Genomic DNA, 23,795 nt, shown 5'->3' on the forward strand with positions numbered 1-23,795 from the left:
GTCGTGACTTTGTATCCAACAATTTCCTTACTCCTACAACAGAGAATCTAGCACCAAGTTAATGTGCAGACGCTCATTTCATTTGTTATAAATTCTGCTTGGGTCACGGATTCACCCTTCCCTGTCTGTTACATTATGTTATCGTTGATCTCGAGTTGCACTCTCACTGCATATTGACCTGTTTTCGTCAATGACGTGCCTGGTATTTGATAGCTTCTGTGCACTTGTGTTACAACAGGGCAGCGCTGAAACCAGTACGAGTGAAGATCGCGATCCTCTTGATGCGACAGTGAATTTAACGTCGACATGACATGAGCTCATGGGACACAACTTTGCTGGTCAAGATCCGATGACCACATCACTAAAACTATCGCATACTCTATTAGCTCATGTTTTCAGGACCCAATCGACCTTAATATCTCATTCAGCAGATTCCAACGAGTCTCGACTCTGAAGCAAGCCTAGAAGGGTTTGACACGATCGTATCACCAATGCGCCCGCCATACAAGCCAAGCTTCCTTGACACTTTGCCAAAAGTTTAAAACTTTAGGAGAAAACACGATCTAGAATACAACATGATCCAATTTTCTCTTAATTCTCATGCTATAGCTGCATGATACGATGATCTTCAATCTTATTTACACTACATAATAACGCGGAACTCTTTCATAAATAATATCTTCGCCCTCCATGTCAATTACGATAACATTCCTAACATAACTTGCTTGTAGTATAGCGCGACCTATATTGAACAGAGCCAATTGGCTATCGTAATGGTTGCACGGCGTTGACTTATCGAGACTAGTGAGCTAAAAATACGAGTTGAATGACGGACTCTTTGAAGATGCACAGATTCCCTTGTTCGCGACCTTCTACATACGAGATATAATGCGAAGAATAAGCGAATCACCATTTCGAGTGTCAGAAATGTCAATAGGGTCTTTTGGTCTGGTAGGATCTGCCGGATTTAGTTGCGGTACACCATGTTAGTGCGAGACGGCTTGGAGCTATCCATGTCTGAGCTACTGCAAATCATCATGTGCCATGCACAATTTCTGAAAAAACAAGTCAGAAACCTGCAAAAGGTTTCTTTTGTTGATTCTCCATGCAGTGAATGACTGAAACGTTCCAAGTGGCGAAGCGAACAAAAGATTCATCATTTGTATGGAATGACATGGCCTGCTCAACCGTTTTATGCAGTGTTACCCCAAAACAGCAATGTCGTGATCTTATCTCGGTGCAATTCTTCCGGCGGCAAAGTTTCGAGCCACCCGAACCTTGATGCACTAGCTAATGTATGTCATAATCATGTCTACCAGTCACAATTCCCTGTGAGAGGGTGTACACTGGTTGTTTGTGGCGCACACGCTGGTCCATTTACAGGCTCACGTCTTATCAATTGACATCACGACGGCCGTTGACCGACTTTCTTAGCAGTTTGTCTACTCAGTGATATGGGCTGACGAGGGGACGTCATTGTGCTATCTGGTGATGATATACATATGCGAGCAGACCAGAGCCATGTTGTTTCACCTTCTGGCTGCGCTGCACTGGACTGCACTTCCTCTGCAAGATTGCTGCAATGTCTCTCCCTACGAGTTCACCGTTTAATCCTGACGGCTCCCAAAGAAATCGCCGTCACTCTATCTTTGCAGACTTTATCCCCGACGATTTAGCATTTCCACCTCCATTCATTGATCCAGCTCCGAATGTGGAGGAGATACTGAACAGAGACATTGACGATTGCTCCTCTGGTGACGAACATCGCGATGAAGAAGCTGTAGAGGACCCACGATATGTCGACGAGACAGATCTACAGCTTGCATTCCATCCTAATGGCATAGCATACGGCTCAGGCTTCTCGACGGTTCCGCCCACTAGCATCGACATCCCCCCGCCCAACCCACACGACTTTGAACAATCTTACCGTGCAGAGGTTTCCCTTCTTCGCGATAATGACGTTCTGCCCTCAAAACACCCACGGACAGGATGGCGCGCGACATTTTGGGGACGCGTCTACCGTCGTCTTTTTAGCACACGCGTCCACGACCACGATAAACCGCTCTTCGCGTCTGAGGACTCAGGCGAGACAACACCGCTTCTACGCGAAAGAATTGTGCGCTTTGATGGTATACCACCAACGCCAGGACCAGACGAGGTTCACAAGCGATGGGAGGAGGCGCTTGCTTCACAGAAGCTCGAAACAACATGGCAGCGAGAGACCAAGACCTTGATCCAATATGCTGCACCTCTGATTGTCACTTTCTTGCTCCATTACTCTGTCACTGTCGCGAGTGTGCTGACAGTCGGTCGTTTGGGAATGGAGGAACTAGCTGCCGTCAATTGTGAGTATAGCCTACATCGCTATTTTTAATTTACTGACATCCCCCCAGTGGCTACCATGACAGCCAGTATCACGTACTATGTTCCCGTCCAAGGTTTAGCGACATGCCTGGATACCCTCTGTGCCCAAGCATACGGCTCTGGCCACAAACACCTCGTCGGCCTGCAGGCTCAGCGCATGACATGGCTGCTCTGGCTTCTCATGCTCCCCATTGCTGTTCTGTGGTGGTTCTCTGAGCCCATTCTCGCCGCAGCTGTCGGGCCAGGACGTACAACGGCACTGGCGGCCACGTACATGCGCATTCTCATTATTGGCATGCCCGGTGTGTCAGCATTCGAGAGCGCCAAGCGTTTTGTCCAGTCGCAAGGCCTGTTTCACGCGACTACTTACACTCTGCTTGTCGGAGCTCCTCTGAGCTTTCTGCAGAACTGGCTGTTCGTGTTCAAACTTGGGTGGGGATTTAACGGTGCAGCTATCGCTATGGCCGTCACGCACAACCTTTTGCCTCTTCTTCTTATCCTCTACGTGCGTCTGTTTGAGGGATCAGAATGTTGGAAGGGCTTTAGTCGCAAGGCGTTCAGTAACTGGGGTAAGTATTTTGTGACCTTGCTTCAAGACCTTGTCGCTGATCACATCAGGACCAATGATCAAATTGGCTCTTCCGGGCATGATTATGATTGAAGCTCAATTCTCTGTTTTGGAGATCCTCACTATTGCTGCTGGGAGATTTGGAACGGCGCAACTTGCTGCACAGGGTGTTCTCGTGACAATTACGTCGACGTCGTTCAACATTCCGTTCCCTTTGGCGATTGCGACATCGACTCGCGTGGCTAATCTCATCGGCGCCAACTTGAGCAACGCTGCACGAGTTACTGCGAAAGTGGTATGTACCCTTGACCCATTTATCGCTATTATATACTTACATCGTAGGCCATCTTTGCCGGACTCTTTGTCGGCTTGTTCAACTTGACCATTTTTACTACTCTGCGAAGACAACTACCAAATATCTTTACAGATGATGAGCAGGTCCTTGATATCGCGTCGAACGTCATTCTGGTATGTGCTGTTATGCAAATATTTGACGCTCTGGCAGCTGTCTCGCATGGTCTTTTGAGAGGCATCGGTAGACAGGCAATTGGAGGCTACGCCAATCTGTTCTCTTATTGCATCGTGGCCTTGCCTATTGCACTTGGTACCAGCTTTGGACTGGGGTGGAATTTGGCTGGTCTTTGGGTTGGTTTGACAGCCGGTCTTGCTGTGTAAGTTTGTTTGGGACTCATGTTTACCGCCTTGTACTAACCGAATGTAATAGTGTGTCAAGCCTCGAGGCTATTTATCTGTACTTTACGGATTGGGAGGCTGCTGTGGCGCAAGCCGAAGCGAGAATGAGAACGGAAACCCATCGTAGACGATCTTCACTTTCGGCTTCAGCGCGATCGCAGTGAGTTGTTGGAGACACAAGCGGAAAGCTATATTGTAGTGATCCAAGCAAGCGATGGCGTTTGGACATGTAAGAGAAATAATTAGTATTAGTTTGACAAAGCTTTGAGAATAATTGACATGAACAATCTTAGTTGTATGTCTGTTAGTGCTAACCTGTAGCTGGGTCTAACAGAGACAAGTGGGACTGTCAAAAGCTTGACCCTGATTTTCACGATGCTAAGCCTGATTTTTGGACCAAGGTTCAAGCTTTCGACCCTTTATGCATTAGCAGATGGCCAAAGTGTCAGGTCCCTTTGACCATCGCGCAAACCCTGATACTACCGCTTATCACAACGACCCTTCTCCATATCTCATGCTAAAAACGCGTCAGCAATTGGATTGCTTACCTGCAAACATCCAATATTGTTCCCAATCAAGCTTAGCTAGACCACTTCTTGGCTTGTTTTGACGTTACAAGCAATGCGGAGTCATGATGTCAGATGAAGCATGACGTCGTGCAGATCGTACATATTAATGGTAATCAACAATCTCAGGGTCCTTTGATGAAAAAGGAATGACGCCCCTGTTTCGCGATAATTGTGTTGTTAATACATAATTCATCCCTGAGCTTGTCAGATCTAAGCGTCGATCCGATCAAACCTTCAACCATTTCGTGTTATTCCCGGGGGCATGGCAACCACGACAGCAACTCAAACGGTTCCAGGCACTGCTCATTATGACTCGGGCTACCAGGACCAGGATTCTGACTTTAGTTCCGACGATGGTCAGGAATTCCACGTTGATGAGCGGACTGGGAGGTCGTGGCCTACCAAGATGCTTCATACTTTGATCAAGCCTATCAAACCAAAGCTTGTTGAAACTGGTCAGGTTTCTTCTGATGATCCAACACGCTGCAAGCCGTCTAGAGGAGCCCGCAGACGATGCGATGTCGAGGAGCGTCGCGTGGAAGGATTGTGGACCTACGAGTTGAAGCCGAAATCAGATGAATCAGAACAAGGATATGCCAGGAGGATACTGTACTTTGCGGGAGGAGGATGGCAAGCACCGCCGACTGGTCAGCATTGGACTTTCTGCGCAGAGATGGTTCAACGGCTACCAGATACCAGGCTCACGATAATAAGCTATCCCCTTGCACCCAAGAACCCGGTTCAAGACTCATTCCCGGCAATAGTCAAGACATACAACGCGTTGCTTCGAGAGTCTTCAGAGCTTGGTGAGCGTGTTATTGTTGCCGGGGACAGTTCTGGCGGCAACATTGCTTTGTGCAGTGTTCTCTGGACCATGAGAGATCAAGATGTCCAAGTCATTCGACCACCTACGGCCATCCTAGCCATCACCCCAACAGCAGACTTGAGCCACAAGAATGCCGACATCAAAAAGGTGGACAAGTTCGACCCCATATTGAGCGAGGAAGCCATCAACGACACAGCCGGCAAATGGGCGCCCGGTGGTTCGAATAAATCTCACGACTCGGACAGCTCCATCTCAAAGGGCTTCTCTGGCGAGAGCCTGGACTGGAGCTTCGATGACCCACGGGTATCACCCATCCACGCAGATCTGAGCATGTGTATCAAGAACAATATAAAGATACACGGAATCACTGCTTCACATGATGTTCTTGGCCCCGAGGCTGTTGAATTCAGAGAAAAGTGTAGGAACGAAGGTGTCGATGGGGAGTGGCTATCTTGGAAACAGCAGATGCACTGTTTCCCATTGGCGTACAAGTATGGATTGAAGGAGAGCAAGGAGGGTCTGGAGTGGATTATTGATGTTCTGAAGAGATGTTGAGTGGCTTGATACCCTGTATGTACACGACAGTATTGAAGTTGGTTTGTTTCTTATCAATTGTCCAAAGTGATTACGGCATAGAGAGGTTCAGTGCAAGTGAAGTAGGATAATCCGAAGGTGAAGAGCCTCAGGCTACACAATTCAGTTTAAATAGGTAGCGAGCAAAGAAGGAAGGAACTGCATAAATCTGTGCAGCACCGCGCCATTTGCTCCTTCCTTTCTTTACCAATCTTCAACCCAACCCAACTTCCCCAACATTAGTACTAGATAGTAGGTACCCACTGTCGCAAAATGTTCCCGTTTACATCCGCAACACAAGTCAAGAAAAGACTACATCATGGCCAAAACATCCGAAATCATGCACCATCTTTCTCAATCAACCATCGCTTCTAGCCAGTCAAACAATCAGGCTCGCGACACTGAGGACTCAACCAACTCAATCCCGATGCGCACTGGTAGGTACACGATCCGATTACGAGCGACATAAAGCTGACATAGAGCCTCAAGAAGACAACTGTAAGGTCAGCAACAACCACCACGGAGAGAGCGGGCGACACGTACGAGACGTCGAATCCAAAAACGAAAAGCTGCGATCAAAGAACAAGAAGCTCAAGGCCAGGATCAAAGACCTGAAAGCAAGAGAAAAGGATACCGACAAATCGAAGTCCGGCACCTCGTACCTGGAACACCAAGTCTGGAGGCTGGAACGAAAAGCCGACAGACTCATATACAAACTGGCCAAGGGTGAGCCAACAAGTCCCGAGCCAGTCGATCAGTACTGATAAACTTAAAGAACGAGCAGAGCGTGTAGCAGAACGTGCAGAACACTATAAACTCGTCCAAACGTTGACCAAGGGTGAGTCAAACCACCCAGACCCAGATAACTTCAGCTCATCAGAATACAGAACGTGCGGAACGTGCAGTAGAACTTGCTGAAAGCGACATTCTCGATCGAATTTTGACCAAAGGTCAGTCGGATAACCTTAAGCATGCCGTCTCATGCTGACCAGATCATAGAACGCGCAGAACGTGCAGAAGAGAATGACGAACGCGAAATCGATTCTCTTGGATGACGAGCTTGAAATTTAAACAGTGCATATGCAAAGCCTATAGTACTGAGATGAAGCTGCCACGTCCCATGGATGACAACAGGATGACTGGCAGGTATGGTCCTGTGGTGGAATTGATCCAGTGACAGTTGTTACTGTGATTCAACAATACTCTGTGGGACTCTGGGCGAAATATATTGGAACATGATTATGTGACCCATAAAAGCAAGACGACTCGGGAGCGAAGAGTTACATGACCAACACTTTTTCATTTTGTACAGGCATTAATCTATTGCTCGTCGTTCTATTCATAGCCATTTTCCTTATTAGATCGTCTAGTACATGTTATGAAGCTACCCATCGTGGCTCTTTTTATTGTGTTCGAAGCTTTGGTCTTTTACAGGCGCCAGGAGAATGTACTATTTCATTATGCTATCATGAAGTCCAGATGGGCCAACTGTACCGCCAATATCGTAATAACACAGTAGCCACCAGGATTAATTGACAGGACCAATGTGTGTAAGCTGTTAACTCTTGTTGAGGAGAAAATGTCCTGAGGGCTTTAATCGATTGATGGCTTCAAAGCTGTAAGTCTCCTTCAACCGTGGGCGACACCATGAAATCCCTGTGTGGCCCATGTAGCTAGCCAGGTAGCCAGCGGAACTGAGTGTCGGCGAACTTTGCGTAATAAATGGAACGCGGAATTCAGAAAGGCGGTCATGGAGGCCGAGCCTTCGGCTAAGGAAATTATTTCCGAAAACAACATGGAGCTTATCGATAGGCGTAAGTAATCGTTGCTCCGCTCGTCGGCTCCGAGGAACAGTGTTACCATCCGGTCGTTACCATCAATCATGTTGATAATCTGGTGGCTGGGTTTGATTACCGTCGTATATATTAATTAGAACAATGGTTGGGAATAATGAGCTTCCAGCATACGAATTGATGCCCTGGCCATAAAGCCTGTGACTGTTTCAACATCAAGACTGATACCCTTTCGCTTGACCATGTTATGGCGGCTGGCAAAGTGTCCCCACCCCCGGAGCCCAAACTAGCCGAGTAAGCATGTCTCTCCTGTCGTTCGATCAATCAAAAGAGTCATCTGCAGACACATGATCAGGCGATGGTACATTAAATGACTCGATGTAAAGGGGATCCGCTTTGTTTAAACTGCTGCCTGGTAAGATGGTCGCGAGAAAACGGTTCAACTGCATTCGAATCCAAGGGAACCTCCGCCCTGGATCCATCGCAACACATCCAAAAGACACATTGATTGGTGCGCATGCGAGAGCTTAGAACAGAACCTAAATAAGCCCCCACCGTCTCCAAATCTCCAACCCGGGGCATCATCGACATCGCATCGGGGTTGCAGATCGGTCTGTGCAAAGCAGGACTTTGACCACTAACGAGGAAACAAAGTTGATTGCCGACCTTGTTTCCGTCCCATAGAGATGTAACTACACTAAGAGTTAACTCACAAGTTCTGTTGGTGCTTGCATATTTTTACCCGAGTGGACAGAGGTTGTCTGATCGTCCTCCCGACTACCGGCTACAGTGAGTATAAATGCCACCACTACGCACCACTGCAGTTATCGTCAGATCTTATTGATGTTGACCTTGGATAAATAATCGAAAATATGGAGCGTCTTCCTGGATTCAATGTGGCCAACCACTTTGAGAAGCGCCAGCTTCTCATTGCTATCAACTGTGTTGCTGCTCTGTCCATTTTCTTCTTTGGGTATGTCATCATAACAACCCTTCCACGATGAAACGAATATCTAACGCGAATTCGAAAGATATGATCAAGGAATGATGGGTGGTGTCAACAATTCAAAACACTATATCGATTTAATGGGTTTTGGTTACGTTGATGAAGAAACTGGCGAACCTGTCGTCACCGACAGTCTGCTTCAAGGAGGTATCGTCTCTGTTTATTATCTGGGCACTCTCTTTGGTTGCCTCCTCGGTGGATGGATCGGAGACAAACTTGGAAGAATCAAGACCATTGCTGTTGGTTCTGTATGGGCAATTCTAGGCGCTGCTTTGCAATGCTCAGCGCAAAATCACGACTGGATGATTTGCTCACGTGCCGTCAATGGCATTGGCACGGGCATTCTAAACGCTATCGTACCCGTCTGGGCTACTGAAACAGCTGAGCACACCTCTCGTGGACAGTTCATCGCCATAGAATTCACTCTCAACATTTTTGGTGTGGTTGTGGCATACTGGCTCGAGTTTGGTCTTTCCTACATCGACAACAATGGCTCGCAGTTTGGTTGGCGATTCCCCATTGCATTCCAAATCATACCTCTCCTGGTACTCTTGGGATGCGTGTGGTTTTTTCCCGAGTCACCTCGTTGGCTCGTCAAGGTCGGACGTGATGACGAAGCTCAGTATATCCTTCAACGACTTCGTGGCTCGAGCGAGTTCGACCGTGCTCGCGCTCATGCTGAGTATACCGACATCAAGAATATTGTTCAGCTCGAGAACAAAGAATCTTCCAAGAATTCATACTTTCATATGTTCTTCGGTATTGGGTCCGGCGAACTTCACACTGGTCGACGTGTACAGCTTGTCATCTGGGTAAGTCTCAAAACATCATGTTGAAGCAAAGTCTGACAGCGAGCAGCTACAAATCATGCAAGAATGGGTAGGAATCGCCGGAGTTACGGTTTATGCACCAACAATCTTCCGCATCGCTGGTTTCGACACCAAAAAGAGTCAATGGATATCGGGCCTTAACAACATCTTCTACATGTTCGCCACGTTGATCTGTGTGTACACTCTAGATCGCATCGGTCGACGATGGACTCTTTACTGGGGTGCAGTAGGTCAAGGAATCGCCATGTTTCTAGCTGCTGCCTTTTCAAGACTCGGCCAGGACGCCAGAGACGCTGGAGACATTGACAAGGCGAACTCGTATGGCGCTGCTGCCGCTTCCTTCGTCTTTATCTTCACATTTGTCTTTGGTGCTACGTGGCTGACAGTACCGTGGCTATACCCAGCTGAGATCTTCCCACTCCAAGTCCGAGCAAAAGGAAACGCGTTTGGTGTCTTTGGATGGTCCATCGGCAACGGTTGGCTCACGCTTCTTTGCCCTGTCATGTTCTCCAAGATTGGCGAGAACACGCTTCACATCTTTGGTGCAGCCAACCTGCTAGCTATTCCCATGGTGTGGGCTTTGTACCCCGAGAGTAATCAGCGCACACTAGAGGAGATGGATTTGCTGTTTGCCGCCGACACGCCATGGGTCTGGGATGCCGAGAGAAAGTTCAAGGAGTTGAAGGAACAGCAGCCTGGGCTCGTGACCGCCTCAGCACACAATAGGGACGTTATGGATGTTGAGCCTGGTGTCAAATCAGCATCTGGGGATGAGGTGAACATGAGTACGTAAGGTAATTTGACAGAGTACATATCGGCTAAAAAGGCTTGAAGCTATCCGCTCCGCTCGATTTGTACACGCAAGATTCTGTACGAATATATTTAGCAATGAGAAACTGTCGTCGATACTCACGTTCGTGGGCTGCCAAAGAACGCAATGTCACTCTATCTTTCTACCCCCAACCCCATTAGACTCTACAGGTATAATGGGCGATATTTGATTACAAGGCTCGCTCAATTTAGACTATGGACTTGTGGCCTGATGTTCAGTTTATGCCATCGGGCTCTGTGATTAACCAATGTTTTAAACGCCGACCTATGATTCTTTATATGCAAAAGAAAATCGTTCGCTCTGTTATTCTGCTTCGTTTAACAAGGGCTCGTTCTCTTGGTCTCCGCTATCTCTCTCATTCTCTCCATCGTTCTGCTCAATTAATTTGCTCCCAAGAGGTGGAAAGTTCGACAATAGGAGTACTCCCATAGCAACAATTGCAATGGCCTATTTATAAGTTAGCCACAAAGACCAAGCTCGTTCTCGACGTTTGACACGTACCGCATTGCAGAAAAATGTGGCATAGGCTTTGCCCGCTTGAGCCAAGATAGCAAATATCAGACCAAAGAGTCCCTGTGTCGCAAGTCGGGCAATGTTTTCTACGAGTGTAACGGCGTTGAGAGCATCCGCACGTTGAGAGTCTGGGCACATTTGCGTGATGCAACCTTTGGCAGCAGGTGCACTACCAGAGCCGAAAGGAAGAAGAAAGGCGGCTGTTTGGTTAATCGTTGCGTGTGGTTTCGCTGGGTATAGAGAACTTACCGAGATAAATATGCCATCGCTGTGTTGCGAAACCTGATACTGTAGTAAGAAGCCCATCCACGACTAGACTCCATCGCAGGAAGACAAGATCGAACCGAGATCCCTCGTCATCTTTCTTGGAGCTTACAGCCTGGTAAGGTTCATGATCCGCTTGTTCACCCACGGTCGCGTCGAATTCTCCAGGAGTGGTTGGAATGTGTTGTGTGGTCGTTTCATCCACTTCATCAGATGAGGTTGTCCGAGAGTTGGCATACCAATCGCGTCCCAATGTGATGATACGAGGAAACAAAAAAATCAAGAAGAAACTTCTCATAATCGCAAACTCGGACATGAGCCAGCCATTGTCTCCTTGTGTAAAGCTAAAGGCTGCGGTTGCGTACATCTGGATAAGAAGGGGGGCATAGTCTGTTGCGAGTACGCCAAGAAAGATACCGCCGCAGAGGAAGATGACACCGAGGTGCTTTTTTGTCTTTCCGTCTTTCAGGCGCAGCTTTTGGGGCATAAGTACTTTTAGAGGCGTGAGGAATCCCGTCGCAGGCTTTCCACCATTGGACATGGAGTCTGGAGATATATAAGGTAGTACGCTCCAAACGTAGATGCCTGACAGGATAAAACAGCAGAAGGATGTTTCGAAAGGTGCTTTTATGTTAATGTCACCAAGCATACCGCCAGCTAAACCGATTAGTTCTTACTTCAAGCCGACATTGTGATTTGAATGATGGAAAATGACGTACTGAGGTAACCAATGCCTTGTCCCAACATGATTGCACCCTGAAGACGTCCAAAGACTGCTGTTCTTCTTAAAGGTTCGACGACTTCACCAGCGATGATGTTGATCACCAGGCTAATAGAATTATAAGTAATTGTTTGTGCGTTCTTGAAGGATTGGAGTCTCACATGTAACCAGCTGGTCCTCCAAAAATCGTAATCAATTGTGTTAGCTGAATGATCAACATGCCTTCTCGTTTGCCTGTCAAAACACCAAGAATTTGCGTCACGACTCGGATAGCTGGGATAAATATTTGCATCAGAAGCGCAACACGTGGACCGAACCTTTTGGCTATCCAGCCTGCGAGAAAAAGATTCAATGTGCCTAATAAAATTTTATCAGTGTTGTTCTGGTGGTGAGGAGATATCCATTCATGACATACCGCAAAACGTTGTGCTCATGCCGAGGATGCTGAACTGGGTGGCTGTGATAGAAGCAATCTCATCGCGACTACAACGATCACCTGAACCATGATATGGAGGATGTGAATCATAAAAAGAATCGCATGTCATCAAATGAAAGACATAAAACAGTCTGAAACTTGTTAGTCAATGAAGGAGCTACTCTTTTTTGGGACTACTTACGGAACCTGTGTGAAACTAAAAGCCAATGTAATAAGAAATCCCGCAAGTGAAATGCGATTCTCAACATGGGAGACCTTTTGTAGCCAATTTGACTTTTTCCCTTTGCCCTTGCTGGGAAGCAGTGGTGTTGTTTCGTCACCTGTCATGGTTGATAATTCGCAGTACAGAAGTAAGAATGCAGAGTAAAAGGAAGAGTAAATAAGGCGGGAAAAAAAAGTCGTGACTGATAAAGCAACTGCGATGTCGCAATAGCGATTCCATCAATCGGTGAGGGCTGCATTCAGTTTTCCCAATCAGGTATAGGGCTTACGGAACTGTTCGGATATAATATGGATGGAATGACATGGATCAACAGTGACACGATGAAATCAGTTCGTTCAATGTGAATATTCACACGCCAGGAATAACAATGAGAGGGGTTTTATTAAAAATATAACGTACATGATAAGCGGGTGCAACAGACAAGCGAGTGCAACAAAAAATCCCGCAATTTACATCTTCTCAACTTAATCAATTAATTTTCAACCACCAAATATGCCAGACCCAAATATTGAGGCTAGGATTCTTCTTGCACTTCGTGCCCTTCAAAATGACCCAAAATTAAGTCTCCGACGCGCCGCAGGCATCTACCAGGTCCGTTATTGGACTTTATATCGCCGACAGAAGGGTATCCTTTCTACGCGTGATTCTATCCCAAAATCACGCAAACTATCTGATCTAGAAGAACAGATCATAGTTCAGTTCATTCTCGATCTGGATTCGCGAGGGTTTCCCCCGCGACTGCGTTGTGTTGAGGAGATGGCTAACCGATTGCTCGCCGACCGCGAGACGCCGCCTGTCGGCAAGCGCTGGGCCTCTAACTTCGTCAAGCGACACAAAGACCTCAAGACGCATTTCCCCCGTAAATATGACTACCAGAGAGCCAAATGTGAAGATCCGACCATTATTCGCAACTGGTTTAGGCTCGTAGCAAATGTAATTGCGAAGTATGGCATCCGACCTGATGAAATCTACAACTTTGACGAGACTGGCTTTATGATGGGCGTTATTGCGAGCGGAATGGTCGTCACAGGTGCTGAAAGGCGTGGAAGACCAAAATCAGTGCAGCCTGGAAACCGGGAATGGATTACAGTCATTCAGGCGATCAATGCCGAGGGCCAAGCGATCCCGCCGTTCATCATAGGTGCGGGCCAATATCACCTCGCCCACTGGTACCGAGAAAGCAACCTCCCGGGCGATTGGGCTATTGCGACGAGTCCTAATGGCTGGACAGATAACGAGATAGTCCTCGAGTGGCTAAAGCACTTCGACCGGTGTACTACCAAGCAATCAAAGAATCGCTATCGTCTCCTGATCCTCGACGGACACCAAAGTCACCACTCGGTCGACTTTGAGAGATATTGCAAGGCAAATAAAATCATCACGCTTTGTATACCGCCTCATTCGTCTCATCTGCTGCAGCCTCTTGATGTCGGGTGCTTTGGCCTGCTTAAGAAGGCTTACGGGCGAGAAATCGAGCATTTGATCAGATGCTCCGTAACCCACATTTCCAAAACCGAGTTCTTGCCGGCTTTTTACACCGCCTACCAGGCCACAATGACAGAGAAAAATATTAAAGCAGCCTTTAGAGGAGCCGGACTTGCTCCTCTCGACCCAGAAAGTGTAATCTCGAAGCTCGATGTGCAGCTGCGGACTCCAACGCCTGTGGAGGAGGTAGTTAGCCCCTCGACCCCTTGGGTCTCAAAGACCCCAAAGACTATCCTTGAAGCCGACTCTCAGCTTGAATATCTTGAAAAGAGAATCAAAAGGCATAAAAGTAGCTCTCCAGAGTCAATTCTAGAAGCATTGAGGTCTTCTTCCAAGGGAACAAAGATAGTTATGCATAAGGTTGCCTTATTAGAGGCCAGGGTCCAAGATCTTGAACAGGCAAATAAGATACTAAGCCGGCGGCGGAGGGCAAAAAGAACCCGGCTACAGAAAGGAGGGGTGATGACAGTAGAGGAAGGAAGGCAAGTAATTGATCAAACGGATGTTGATGCGCAGGCGGTGGCTGGACCATCGAGAAGTGGTGGTCAAGGAGGGCCTCCGCGAATGAAGGAAAGGCGCTGTGGAGCGTGCGGCAAGACAGGACATAATGCAAGGACCTGTCAGATACTTGTCGCTATGTCTATGGAAGAATATAGCGATTAATTTTACTTAATTAATAGTCTGTTGTGTTTTTATTGCTATTTCTATCTGAGATGTTGTGATGTTGTGTTGCACTCGCTTGTCTGTTGCACCCGCTTATCATGTACGTTAACCTTTTCTTTACCATGTCCTTTCACCCCAGCCATGTCCATATTCACGAAATTGCAATTCGAAGGGCTCGCCACCAGTTAAACATGAATACTCCCCCCCATCCAGTAGCTGATGTTCTTGCCGCAGGTTTTTAAGCTCGGTACATTCCGCCAACTCATCAATATCTTCTTGTTTGACGTCTTCTTCGAAATATATCCTGAGCTGTCTCAACTTCTTGGCCTTTTTTAGATGGTCAAGGCATGGTCTTTGAACTGACCGGTGGCAGGCCAGATACAGCGTCTCCAAGGTTGGATGTAAAATGTCCATCATAGATTGAAGAGCCGAATCTATGGGTGGTGCCCATGATGGATATGGCATTAGTACGTGGCATTTAGGAAGTCTTCCCAAAACGACAGTCCGAAGGCGCGATGTTGTCAGGCGACGGCTTCTCGTGATGCTTTCAATAATCGTTTGTGTCACTGGGTCGACGCCTGATGAGAGCAATACCATCTCTTCTAGGGCCGGCAGAAATGGAAGCAAATCTCCAAAATCTTCGTAAACCTGGGTACGTGTATCAAGACAGATATGCTGAAGTGTATGTCCCCACCCAATACAGGCATCCTTCAAAGAAGTGAAGTCAATCAGTCCCACACTCAAAACCAATTTTTGTAGCCGCGGAACGTTTGCATAGACCGCGGGGGGAATCCAATACGGATCATGAATCCCATATTTGGGAAATGGTTGCCCTAGACTCAAGGTTGTCAGATTGGAGAAGTCATAATGCGATAGGGCATGCGTCGCCCAACCAGTGTTCATGTCTGTTTCAAGTTCAGTGAGCTCTTTATAGAACTGGGCAGCACGTATGCCCAGATCCGCGTCTTCATGAAGTGGTTGGGAAGTCCCAGGGAACCTGAAGGTCCTGACTTGAGGACATGATTGGAGTAACCTCTTCATACCCTCTTCATGTCTTTGCGACGACTCTGAGAACCTGCTTCCAGATACCCATCTAAGTGCTAAACTGCCAAGATTTGGGCAGGCTCGGACGAGGTCAACCAGTCTTTGGTGCTCATCACCCCACCAGAGAAAGAGTGATCGGACAAGGTTGGCGCGGCGAGGCTCGATACTGATTGAAAAGTGAAACCGCCATACTTCCCAAGAATGTCCTCTGAATGGCAAAAGGCGATATATATAGTCTTCGGTAATATGCTGAAATAGACTGCAGGTGCGAGCTAGAGACATCAATGTTTTTGTCTCCTCTGACCGATACATCCTGCCCTCCCGATCAACCCAGTTACTGACGTTGCCGATGATTTGCGTCCATATCTCTGTTGGTAAATTGACTCCGCGACTGTGCGTCCGCACTGGGAAAACAGGCACATGGCGCAGTGGAAGAAGCTGGGGAGTTGGACAAGAACTGCAAAAGCTGTGATAGAATCGGGTAGCCACTCGAGCCCGGCGCAGGGCCTCTTGATCATCGGGTCGCTGTGCAACCACTGTTCTGATTCTATTGGCGAATTCTCTGATCAATATCTTCTCAGTAGCATGCTGCATTCTAATACAGATTAGGGTTTGCGTCGACATCTTGCTGTTGTTGGTCAATCTTGGGAAAAGAATAATGAAATGATTGACAAATGACTGAAGCGAAAGAAGAGAACATTTCAATATTTATACTTGGAATAAAAGTTTCTTCTATTAGATTCTATCTGTGCTTAGCATTTTGTGCTACACTGAGAAACCTTACGACTTAAACCTAACTATCCACATCGGAGACACGCCCACCAACACTATCTCAAGACTTCAAATAAGAGGTGGGGATTTCGCTGTTGCCACTGCGAACGGAGTGAAAGAAGGATGTGAGGCACTATGACCCCTCAATCTTATCATCCGCCCATCTCCAAGTGCATATATATAAGGCTTCTGCTTTCCCTGCATAAACAGTTCAACTCTCGGCTGCTCAAGGTACCCAACGTTGTGCTCGCATCAGAACGAAGAATGGTGGCATTGACCAACCCGTTTTTGTCAACACTTATGGACTTGAAGCCGAAGTCTTGCCCACTTTACCATTCCAAAACCACCATGGGAAGGCCCTGGATCATCCTGGCTCTTTTGGGTCTTGTCCAGATAACTGTCGTCTATGCACAGCTGGTCATCGAACCAACAGCCCAGGAAGTAGTGGATGCAGCCCTCGAGGCCCTCGGCGGTACCGGTCCGATCAGTCAACTCAAAGGAATTACTTTCCATGCACCAAAGTTAGACTCTCGAAGTTACATTGTAAACTCAGTTGTACTTACGAAGACAGCATCTATCGATCGCGATCACTTATGCAAAGCTACCACCTTACAGTAGCCGATACATCGGTCATGATATCTGGGTCCCAGAACATCTCTTATAGGCTTGACCTTGATGTTTTGCAACAGAGAATCGACCGCCATGCGACCCCTTCAAGTGAGCTGTCCCGCATTATAGCTGTAGGTCCATGTTAACATGACTTAGACTCGTGGTCTTGGGGTTCGCCTGATCTTAAACCAGTTGACTTTTCGCTTGTCGTACATGATGGGGCAGATGGTTTCGCATGTTATGTCAAAGGAAACAACATGATCCATATGACAGAGAATGTCACATTCGGTTACACAGATGGTAAGCACAATCTGAAATTCGTGGTTACCAAATATACCTAACTTCCACAGCTGCTCTCACTCGAAATCTTGCCATCGAGGCTCGAATGCTGTCCCCTCATCTTTTATACCACGTGAGTTATGCTACGATGATGCCATTGGACCAATGTTATATTATGACCAGCTGATGATTCAGATGAGAAACTCCACGTCTGTGTCTGTAAGCAAAATGGAAATAAATGGAGTCCATTTTCAAGCCGGTATACCTATCCCAACCTCTTCGTTAATAAACCGCTGACAATCCAAAGTCCATGACAATCAGCAAGGAATCACAGTAATTATGGATCCAAAGTCGAATTTGCCATACATTGTACGCTCGACAGAGGCCCACCCAATTTACGGAGACGCAAAAAAGGATTTGTACCTCTCTGATTACAAGAAGGTCGAGGGCATCAGATTCCCGCAACTTGTCCAAACTATCTACAACTCGACCCGGCAGCGTCTCAGTGCCGTTCTAGAAGACTTTCGCATCGAACAAGTCACTCTCAACCCGGACTTTCCCAATGGATACTTCGATGGAATTCCTGAAGATCAGAGCTTGGGGCCAAAAACTCCACCTGCTACCTCGTCCCATATGATCTTGGAAGGCCTTGTGACTGATTATAGTTCCAGTATGCTCGGATCGGGTGTCGTTCAAGAACCATTGAAGATCATTCGAGCTGAAAACCCAGTTCGCGGTCTACCTCAGGTACACTGGCTTGTTCTCAACGACAGCGATGAACTCGGGTTCAAGATAGTCATCATCGAGTTTGACCACGAAGTGATTCTTTGCGATGCTCCACCAGGATGGGGTGAAACAATCAAGCATTGGGTTGCAGAGAACATCAAGAAACGCATCACCTTTGTTGCAGTATGTATCAAGCAAAAATTTCATTGCGAATAGCACTGATTATCACAGCCTTCACATCATCATCGCGACCACTCTGGTGGAGTTCCCGAATTCACCATGGCCGGTGCCAGGTTAATTATCCCCGAGATCGCTGCAGATTATTGGTCTAGTGTCCCTTCAGCTTCGTTTAATACATTCAAGTAAGGACCTCCTCACTGAATCTTCCCAGCATAGCTCACAAAAGCGTAGTCAAAGCCATCCTTATAAACATACCGACGGCAAAATCGTGGCTTGGTTCAACTGGGTAGCCCAAGGACCACATGCTTCTGATTGGACGTATGTCGTTATCACGGAGTTGTGTCCTTCTGCCGACTCGCCTGTGGTAGCATTCGAAGCCGATTGTTGGGAGGCTGGGCTGGATGCTGAGCTTTCAAATCAGGGCCAAATGAGACAGTGGTTGGACCAGATTTCCTCAGATGGTCTACCTCGACACACAATGTACGTGATATGGCTTGTATCTGTTTTTCAATTAACCTGACAATGTCGCAGAGTCTTCCCTTCTCATGGAAGGATAACTCCATTGGAGCAGCTTCTTGAGATTACGGCCTACCCGTATCCCAATTTTGACGTTACGAACTGGAGGAATGGGGCGGCAATCTGTAGTTAGTAGGCCGGCACTCTTGACTCTCCAGGGGCTGCATTACATGATGCAGTCTATGAACGAAGGAAGAGGGAAGGTTGATTTCAAATTTGAGACGCCGACAGGGAATGGCTCCTTGGATTAGCTATCAGACCTCAGGGCTACCAAATGAAGTATACCTTGGGACTTACGCCTCAGAAACCTTCAAAAACTAGCTACCAAATGAAATCTTCCAGTGTTCCACCATATGCGCCCGGCGAGATATGATTTAGGTTCATCTTGCTTCATGCTCTTTCTCTCCTCTCGGAGTGAATATCATCTTTAAATCCGGAAGCTCCAGTGTAAAACAGTCTCTCAAGCCATGAATAAAAGCTTCTGGATCCGTCTCGGGCGCGAACTCCATGTCGTACTTTGACAGAATCTCTGTCAGGACGTACCGCATCTCCATCAGACCCAACTGCTTTCCAGCGCATGCTCCACGACCTTTGCTAGTTAGATGGAACATACGATGATGAGGTTTCTGGATGTTCTTACCAGTAGAGAATGGAGCATATACAGATGAATCAATGGTCAGTTCAGGTTGAGTCGTCCATCTCTCGGGGATGAACTCAAGGGGGCGTACAAAGCATCGTTCATCTGTAAGTATTTTAGTGTGTGACCAGACGAGAGGTAAGATATACACATACCTCGATACATAGTGTACGATGGAGCATGGAATATGGTGTCTCCAGGAATAAAGACATCATCAATTTGCATTCCTTCGGGTGGCGTTGTTCTCTGGAGGCCAGACATAATGACTGGGTTAAGACGAAGGGATTCATCAATGCATGCCTGGAGGTACTTGAGCTTGCTCATTGACACATAGTCCGGCGTTTCATAGTTGGCCTTGTATTCGTCGATCTCTGCTCGTAACTTCTTCAAGACGTTAGGGTGAAGGGTCAGTTGGTGTAACAGAACGGAAGTAGCCGCCGATGTGGTATCGCTGCCTTCATATGAGTATCTACACTACTCTTGAACATCAAATGGTTCTAGGCTTACCTTCCTGCCACAGCGATGAGATGCGCGTCACCACAAAGTCTCAGGTAGTCAGCCTTTGTGGGGTTCTCAATCCCATCATATTCCTCCAGAATCCAGGAGAATACATCAGGTTCTGAGGGTTTGTTCTGGATAAGGTCAGATCAGGTCAGTCTTTCGCTTCAGATTTCACCTACCTTTCTTCTAATCTCCACCTTTTGTTTCAGCCATGACTGAAAAGATAGCCATGAATTGTTGAGAAAAGGAGTTTCCTTGAACACTTCAAAGAACCAGGTACATTGGCGAAAATAACCCATGAGAACCTGACTCTGGTGTGATTCAGTCAAGAACTTATCCTTTACCCCTTTCACCAAATAATTGAAGCTTGTGCCGAAAGCGAGGTCGCCCACTATATCGAAGGTGTAAAAGTTGATCCAAGCCGCAATGTTGAGCGGCGTTCCCTTGGTCTTCTCGATCTGATCGGTCAGTTGTTTCGTATATCTGACGACCCGTGGCTCATAATCTCTAAGGGCTGTTCAGGATTAGTTTGAGATTTTGATACAGGAAAGGAGCGCGCCTTATACCTCTTGCAGTGAAGGCCTTATCCCAAGTCTTTCTTCGACGCGCGTGACGTTTCTTATCTCGGTCGGCAAGGAGGTTTACCCATGGATGAGCAACGTTGTAAAATGGCCCTTTCGATATAGGCGAATTGTTTGCATGGAGGACGCGAAACGCGCTTGGTGTTGCGATGGAAATTTCCTGAGGACCTTGGCAGCTTTCAGTCACATATGTGCTTTAGTATTCTGCGGTGCTGACTTACCGATTCTGACAATATCTCCGTATTTCTGATGTAATTTCTGGACCTCTAGATACATGTGCTCTTCTTTGATTGCTAGCCAAGAGGCATATATGTTTGAGAGTCGTGCTACAAAGGGACCGGGGAACCTATTCAGACGGTGGAAAAAACCCCGGTAGATCAAAATGCTACTTGTCATGCCGAGTAGAAATGAGAACAGCCATTTGTTGGCAAGACGTATCGCGTCGAAGTAGACCATGGACCTGAGCTGGTTCAGTGCACATGGTGTAACTGCTTCGTAGGTTATCCAAGCGCAAACAAATCGTATAGTCCAGAGGTCCCATTCGCCCTTACGTAGAGCGGCAACATGGACAATCACTCCGGAAAAGAATAGAATTGCTAATGACTCCGTAGAGTCTAGCGAAGGGATTGTGGGAGTCATGGCGGGCGGTCGCATGCTTCACATTTTTCACAACAGGGGCCGTGAGTTTGGGGGCCAGTTATGGCTTTTTATATGTCAGTCGCCTCTGAAAAGCTGCAGTCATACGACTTCGGTAATGGCCTTTGACTGTCGCCTAGTATAAATACTTTATGAAGGTGTATTCCCAAATTGGTTTCAAGGTCCGTTCATGCAGGATGTGCGACACCTCAAATTATGCGATTGGCCAATATTGACGTCTTTATGCGGCTCTGAGGCCTGTGATTCTTGCCAATACATTGCCAATGTGAGTAAGCATGTGATGGTCCGCTTCTGTACTACAAATAGTAAGAATCAGCTTCTCGCCGATGCATGAAAGTGGCGAGAGGAGGAGGTTGCGGTACGGCGATGTGTCTTTACAGTGGCTACAGTGACCGATGGTTTCAGAGATTGAACACGCGTTGCGGGGCGCTCAGATTGATGAATGTACAGCACAGTTCGCACTTGAGGTGATGAGTTTGGTGAAAACGCACGATACGAGGCGCGTATCTTGGGCATCAACATTCATGATACCCGTAACTGGTGCGGAATGCCATCAAGTGGCTGGTTTTTCCCTGTTTCTGTGCGAAGTGTCACTTTTGAAGTTGTCAATTGGGAACAGAAGAGAAGTCTACTTGCCACAAAGCGAAGTAGTCTCCATCTACAAACATGTCATCGGTTTCCAAACTCGTATGCCACGGTTACTGGCATTGCTTCGGTTAAAGAATAACGTATCTTTCTATTAAAGATATTCTTCTATCTTGGGCATTACTGTTGTTTTGAGTCCATTGCCGTGTTCATTGGAAACTACATTTCGTTTCGAGTCTAGGGTATGTCCATTGACGACAGGGGACATGAACTCGCTAACTGACGAATCATCGCGTCCCCAATTTGGTTTGGTGAATTCACATTCCAGTCCAACACGTCATAAAAGATGTGAAAGGTGACTCCCCTTTACCACTAACTAATTCTCAATAAATAAACAGTGACTGTTATAAGTCCCGCAATGGATTATTCGGTAATTAGCAACGGCTATCAACCCAAGCGCTCGGTGTTGTGCAGATGCAAAATTAGTAACGGCACCAAATCAAACATCTTGTCCTTATCCTCGATGGGAATGGTCTCCAATTAACTTTGAGGTTATCAAGCGGGCAAGAGTCTTAGCTTCTCGGCCAGACTAGGATTACTCTGCCACTAGACCCACGACTCCGATAGCGATTTATAAGTAGGCCGGACCATCACGGCTCAAGCTCCGATGTTCTGTTCTCGTGAGAGGGGCTCTTCTTAGGCGAGTTTGGTATCCAATTGAAGGGGTATTTGACAAGCCACGAATCAATGTAGAACTATGGAAACTTTACAGTTTTTCCGACAGCATGGGCCTGCTATTGAAAGGTCTCTCTATCCATTGATTGAGGAATTCTTATTGTTGGAAAATGCCATCGGTATCGGTCCGATATAAGCTAAACCCTCCTGGATTGTAAACCCGTCTTTTTGCGGATCCAAGAAACTAACCCCGGATTTTCTATCCACGACAGATGTCACCTTGGACTGAAATCTTGGTCAGAGGACAGGTCTTGGCTCACGAAAGAAAAACTGTGCTGACCATTCATTAGTTGGCTGTTCCCCTCCGCTAATTCATGTTTCCCTTGCCCCCGCCTTCGACAAACCAAACCGAGGCATTGAGACAACACGAATCACTCTTTTCTCGTCACTGGTTGAGGTCAATTGAAGCAACTAAAACGGGCTGTAGAGACAGCCGTTGTCTTTGATCAAAATGCTGGTTGCAAACTCTAACTTGACCTGATAGCTCGAACCTCAACGTCATGGCCGGGCTTCAGCCCGATATCTATGCAGCACTCAGCATTACCTGGGTCGCAGCTTTTCTGGCCCTTGTAATGCGAATCAAAGCCCGGAGGATGATGAAGACGAAACTATGGATCGATGATTATTTTGCCATTGTCGCCTTGGTACGCAGATTCCATTTTCAACCTGCGCATGTACTCATTATTTGACTGTAGTTTTTCATCACGAGTTATTGTTCAGTGATTATTTACTGTATGCACAACATTTCCAAGATACCCACCTATCTGGCGCATTCGCTTATGATGGACATCTAGGGACCCATAGCTTTAAGCTCGGACTGTCACTCAGTACAATATCAGACCCGATCGAAGCCAGCCGCATCCAGGACCGATCACGACTCCTACTATGGATCTGTGAACTCCTCTATGCCTCATCAATTGCCTTTTGCAAACTAGCTATTCTATGCTTTTACTGGCGGGTGTTTCAGTATACGTCAATCCGATATGCCATCATAGGCCTGCTCGTCGCTGTGACCATCTGGATTATTCTTCGAACGTTTTTCGTTATATTCCACTGTGTTCCAGTTCAGGCATATTGGGATAAAAGTATACAAGGCGCGAAATGTCCCTTCAATGAAGCAAACTTCTTCTTTGCTACGATTCTCGTACACACGACAATGGATTGTATCATCTTGATTTTGCCAGTCATCGAAGTCATGAAGATGACTCTGCCATTGTCACAAAAGTTAGCTGTGATTGGTCTTTTCACCTCTGGAACTATGTACGTTGACTTAACTCATATGATGGAACTGTTACTTACTCCTGAGAAGAGTCTGCGTTGCGTCGATATTTGTGTTGGTCCATTCAAAGTTATACAATCCCCGAACCGACGATATTCCCAGAGACATGGCGGCGAATATGATGTGGTCTACTGTGGAAACTAATATGGCAGTCTTCTCAGGTATTCAAGCATCTATACCTATCATTGGATCGAAAGCTAACGCAAAATGAAGCCTGTCTCCCAATGCTTCGCCCTATCTTTCGCCACTTCCTTCCCGGGCTTTCAACGACAGAAGAATCAGCGCGAGCACCGATAAGCTTGTCAAACGTTGGGCCACATCCTATAACAAGAACCC

At 46.9% G+C, this 23,795-nt stretch overlaps 8 protein-coding genes across 8 annotated transcripts; 5 read left to right on the plus strand and 3 right to left on the minus strand.

Annotated features, from left to right (window-relative positions):
* Positions 1–1,582: 1,582 nt before the first annotated feature.
* Positions 1,583–5,575, plus strand: FPOAC1_005437 (uncharacterized protein; the record flags this gene model as incomplete). Its single annotated transcript, XM_044849964.1, has 6 exons — positions 1,583–2,345; positions 2,394–2,933; positions 2,983–3,227; positions 3,275–3,603; positions 3,657–3,785; positions 4,540–5,575. 6 exons carry the CDS (start codon positions 1,583–1,585, stop codon positions 5,573–5,575), a joined length of 3,042 nt encoding a protein of 1,013 aa, XP_044708674.1.
* A 337-nt stretch (positions 5,576–5,912) lies between these two features.
* On the plus strand, positions 5,913–6,648 carry FPOAC1_005438 (uncharacterized protein; the record flags this gene model as incomplete). The annotated part of the gene is made up of 5 exons (XM_044849965.1): positions 5,913–6,030; positions 6,083–6,319; positions 6,369–6,431; positions 6,481–6,543; positions 6,593–6,648. The coding sequence occupies 5 exons, from the start codon at positions 5,913–5,915 to the stop codon at positions 6,646–6,648; spliced, it is 537 nt and encodes a 178-aa protein (XP_044708675.1).
* Positions 6,649–8,258: 1,610 nt separating this feature from the next.
* Positions 8,259–10,015, plus strand: FPOAC1_005439 (uncharacterized protein; the record flags this gene model as incomplete). Its single annotated transcript, XM_044849966.1, has 3 exons — positions 8,259–8,359; positions 8,418–9,204; positions 9,251–10,015. The coding sequence occupies 3 exons, from the start codon at positions 8,259–8,261 to the stop codon at positions 10,013–10,015; spliced, it is 1,653 nt and encodes a 550-aa protein (XP_044708676.1).
* A 342-nt stretch (positions 10,016–10,357) lies between these two features.
* Positions 10,358–12,315, minus strand: FPOAC1_005440 (uncharacterized protein; the record flags this gene model as incomplete). Its single annotated transcript, XM_044849967.1, has 7 exons — positions 10,358–10,501; positions 10,556–10,767; positions 10,817–11,488; positions 11,551–11,660; positions 11,714–11,909; positions 11,968–12,119; positions 12,170–12,315. 7 exons carry the CDS (start codon positions 12,313–12,315, stop codon positions 10,358–10,360), a joined length of 1,632 nt encoding a protein of 543 aa, XP_044708677.1.
* A 2,161-nt stretch (positions 12,316–14,476) lies between these two features.
* On the minus strand, positions 14,477–16,027 carry FPOAC1_005441 (uncharacterized protein; the record flags this gene model as incomplete). The annotated part of the gene is made up of 1 exon (XM_044849968.1): positions 14,477–16,027. The coding sequence occupies one exon, from the start codon at positions 16,025–16,027 to the stop codon at positions 14,477–14,479; it is 1,551 nt and encodes a 516-aa protein (XP_044708678.1).
* A 495-nt stretch (positions 16,028–16,522) lies between these two features.
* On the plus strand, positions 16,523–18,617 carry FPOAC1_005442 (uncharacterized protein; the record flags this gene model as incomplete). The annotated part of the gene is made up of 9 exons (XM_044849969.1): positions 16,523–16,709; positions 16,790–16,891; positions 16,940–17,083; positions 17,134–17,195; positions 17,258–17,281; positions 17,414–17,971; positions 18,020–18,150; positions 18,200–18,448; positions 18,500–18,617. The coding sequence occupies 9 exons, from the start codon at positions 16,523–16,525 to the stop codon at positions 18,615–18,617; spliced, it is 1,575 nt and encodes a 524-aa protein (XP_044708679.1).
* A 247-nt stretch (positions 18,618–18,864) lies between these two features.
* FPOAC1_005443 (uncharacterized protein) lies at positions 18,865–20,842 on the minus strand (the record flags this gene model as incomplete). Its single annotated transcript, XM_044849970.1, has 7 exons — positions 18,865–19,073; positions 19,125–19,226; positions 19,277–19,572; positions 19,629–19,753; positions 19,802–20,136; positions 20,189–20,371; positions 20,425–20,842. The coding sequence occupies 7 exons, from the start codon at positions 20,840–20,842 to the stop codon at positions 18,865–18,867; spliced, it is 1,668 nt and encodes a 555-aa protein (XP_044708680.1).
* Positions 20,843–22,680: 1,838 nt separating this feature from the next.
* FPOAC1_005444 (uncharacterized protein) lies at positions 22,681–23,603 on the plus strand (the record flags this gene model as incomplete). Its single annotated transcript, XM_044849971.1, has 3 exons — positions 22,681–22,824; positions 22,876–22,912; positions 22,975–23,603. 3 exons carry the CDS (start codon positions 22,681–22,683, stop codon positions 23,601–23,603), a joined length of 810 nt encoding a protein of 269 aa, XP_044708681.1.
* Between the last annotated feature and the right edge of the window lie 192 nt (positions 23,604–23,795).

Source organism: Fusarium poae, chromosome 2 (genome assembly GCF_019609905.1).
Source record: "Fusarium poae strain DAOMC 252244 chromosome 2, whole genome shotgun sequence".
Lineage (NCBI taxonomy): Eukaryota > Fungi > Ascomycota > Sordariomycetes > Hypocreales > Nectriaceae > Fusarium > Fusarium poae.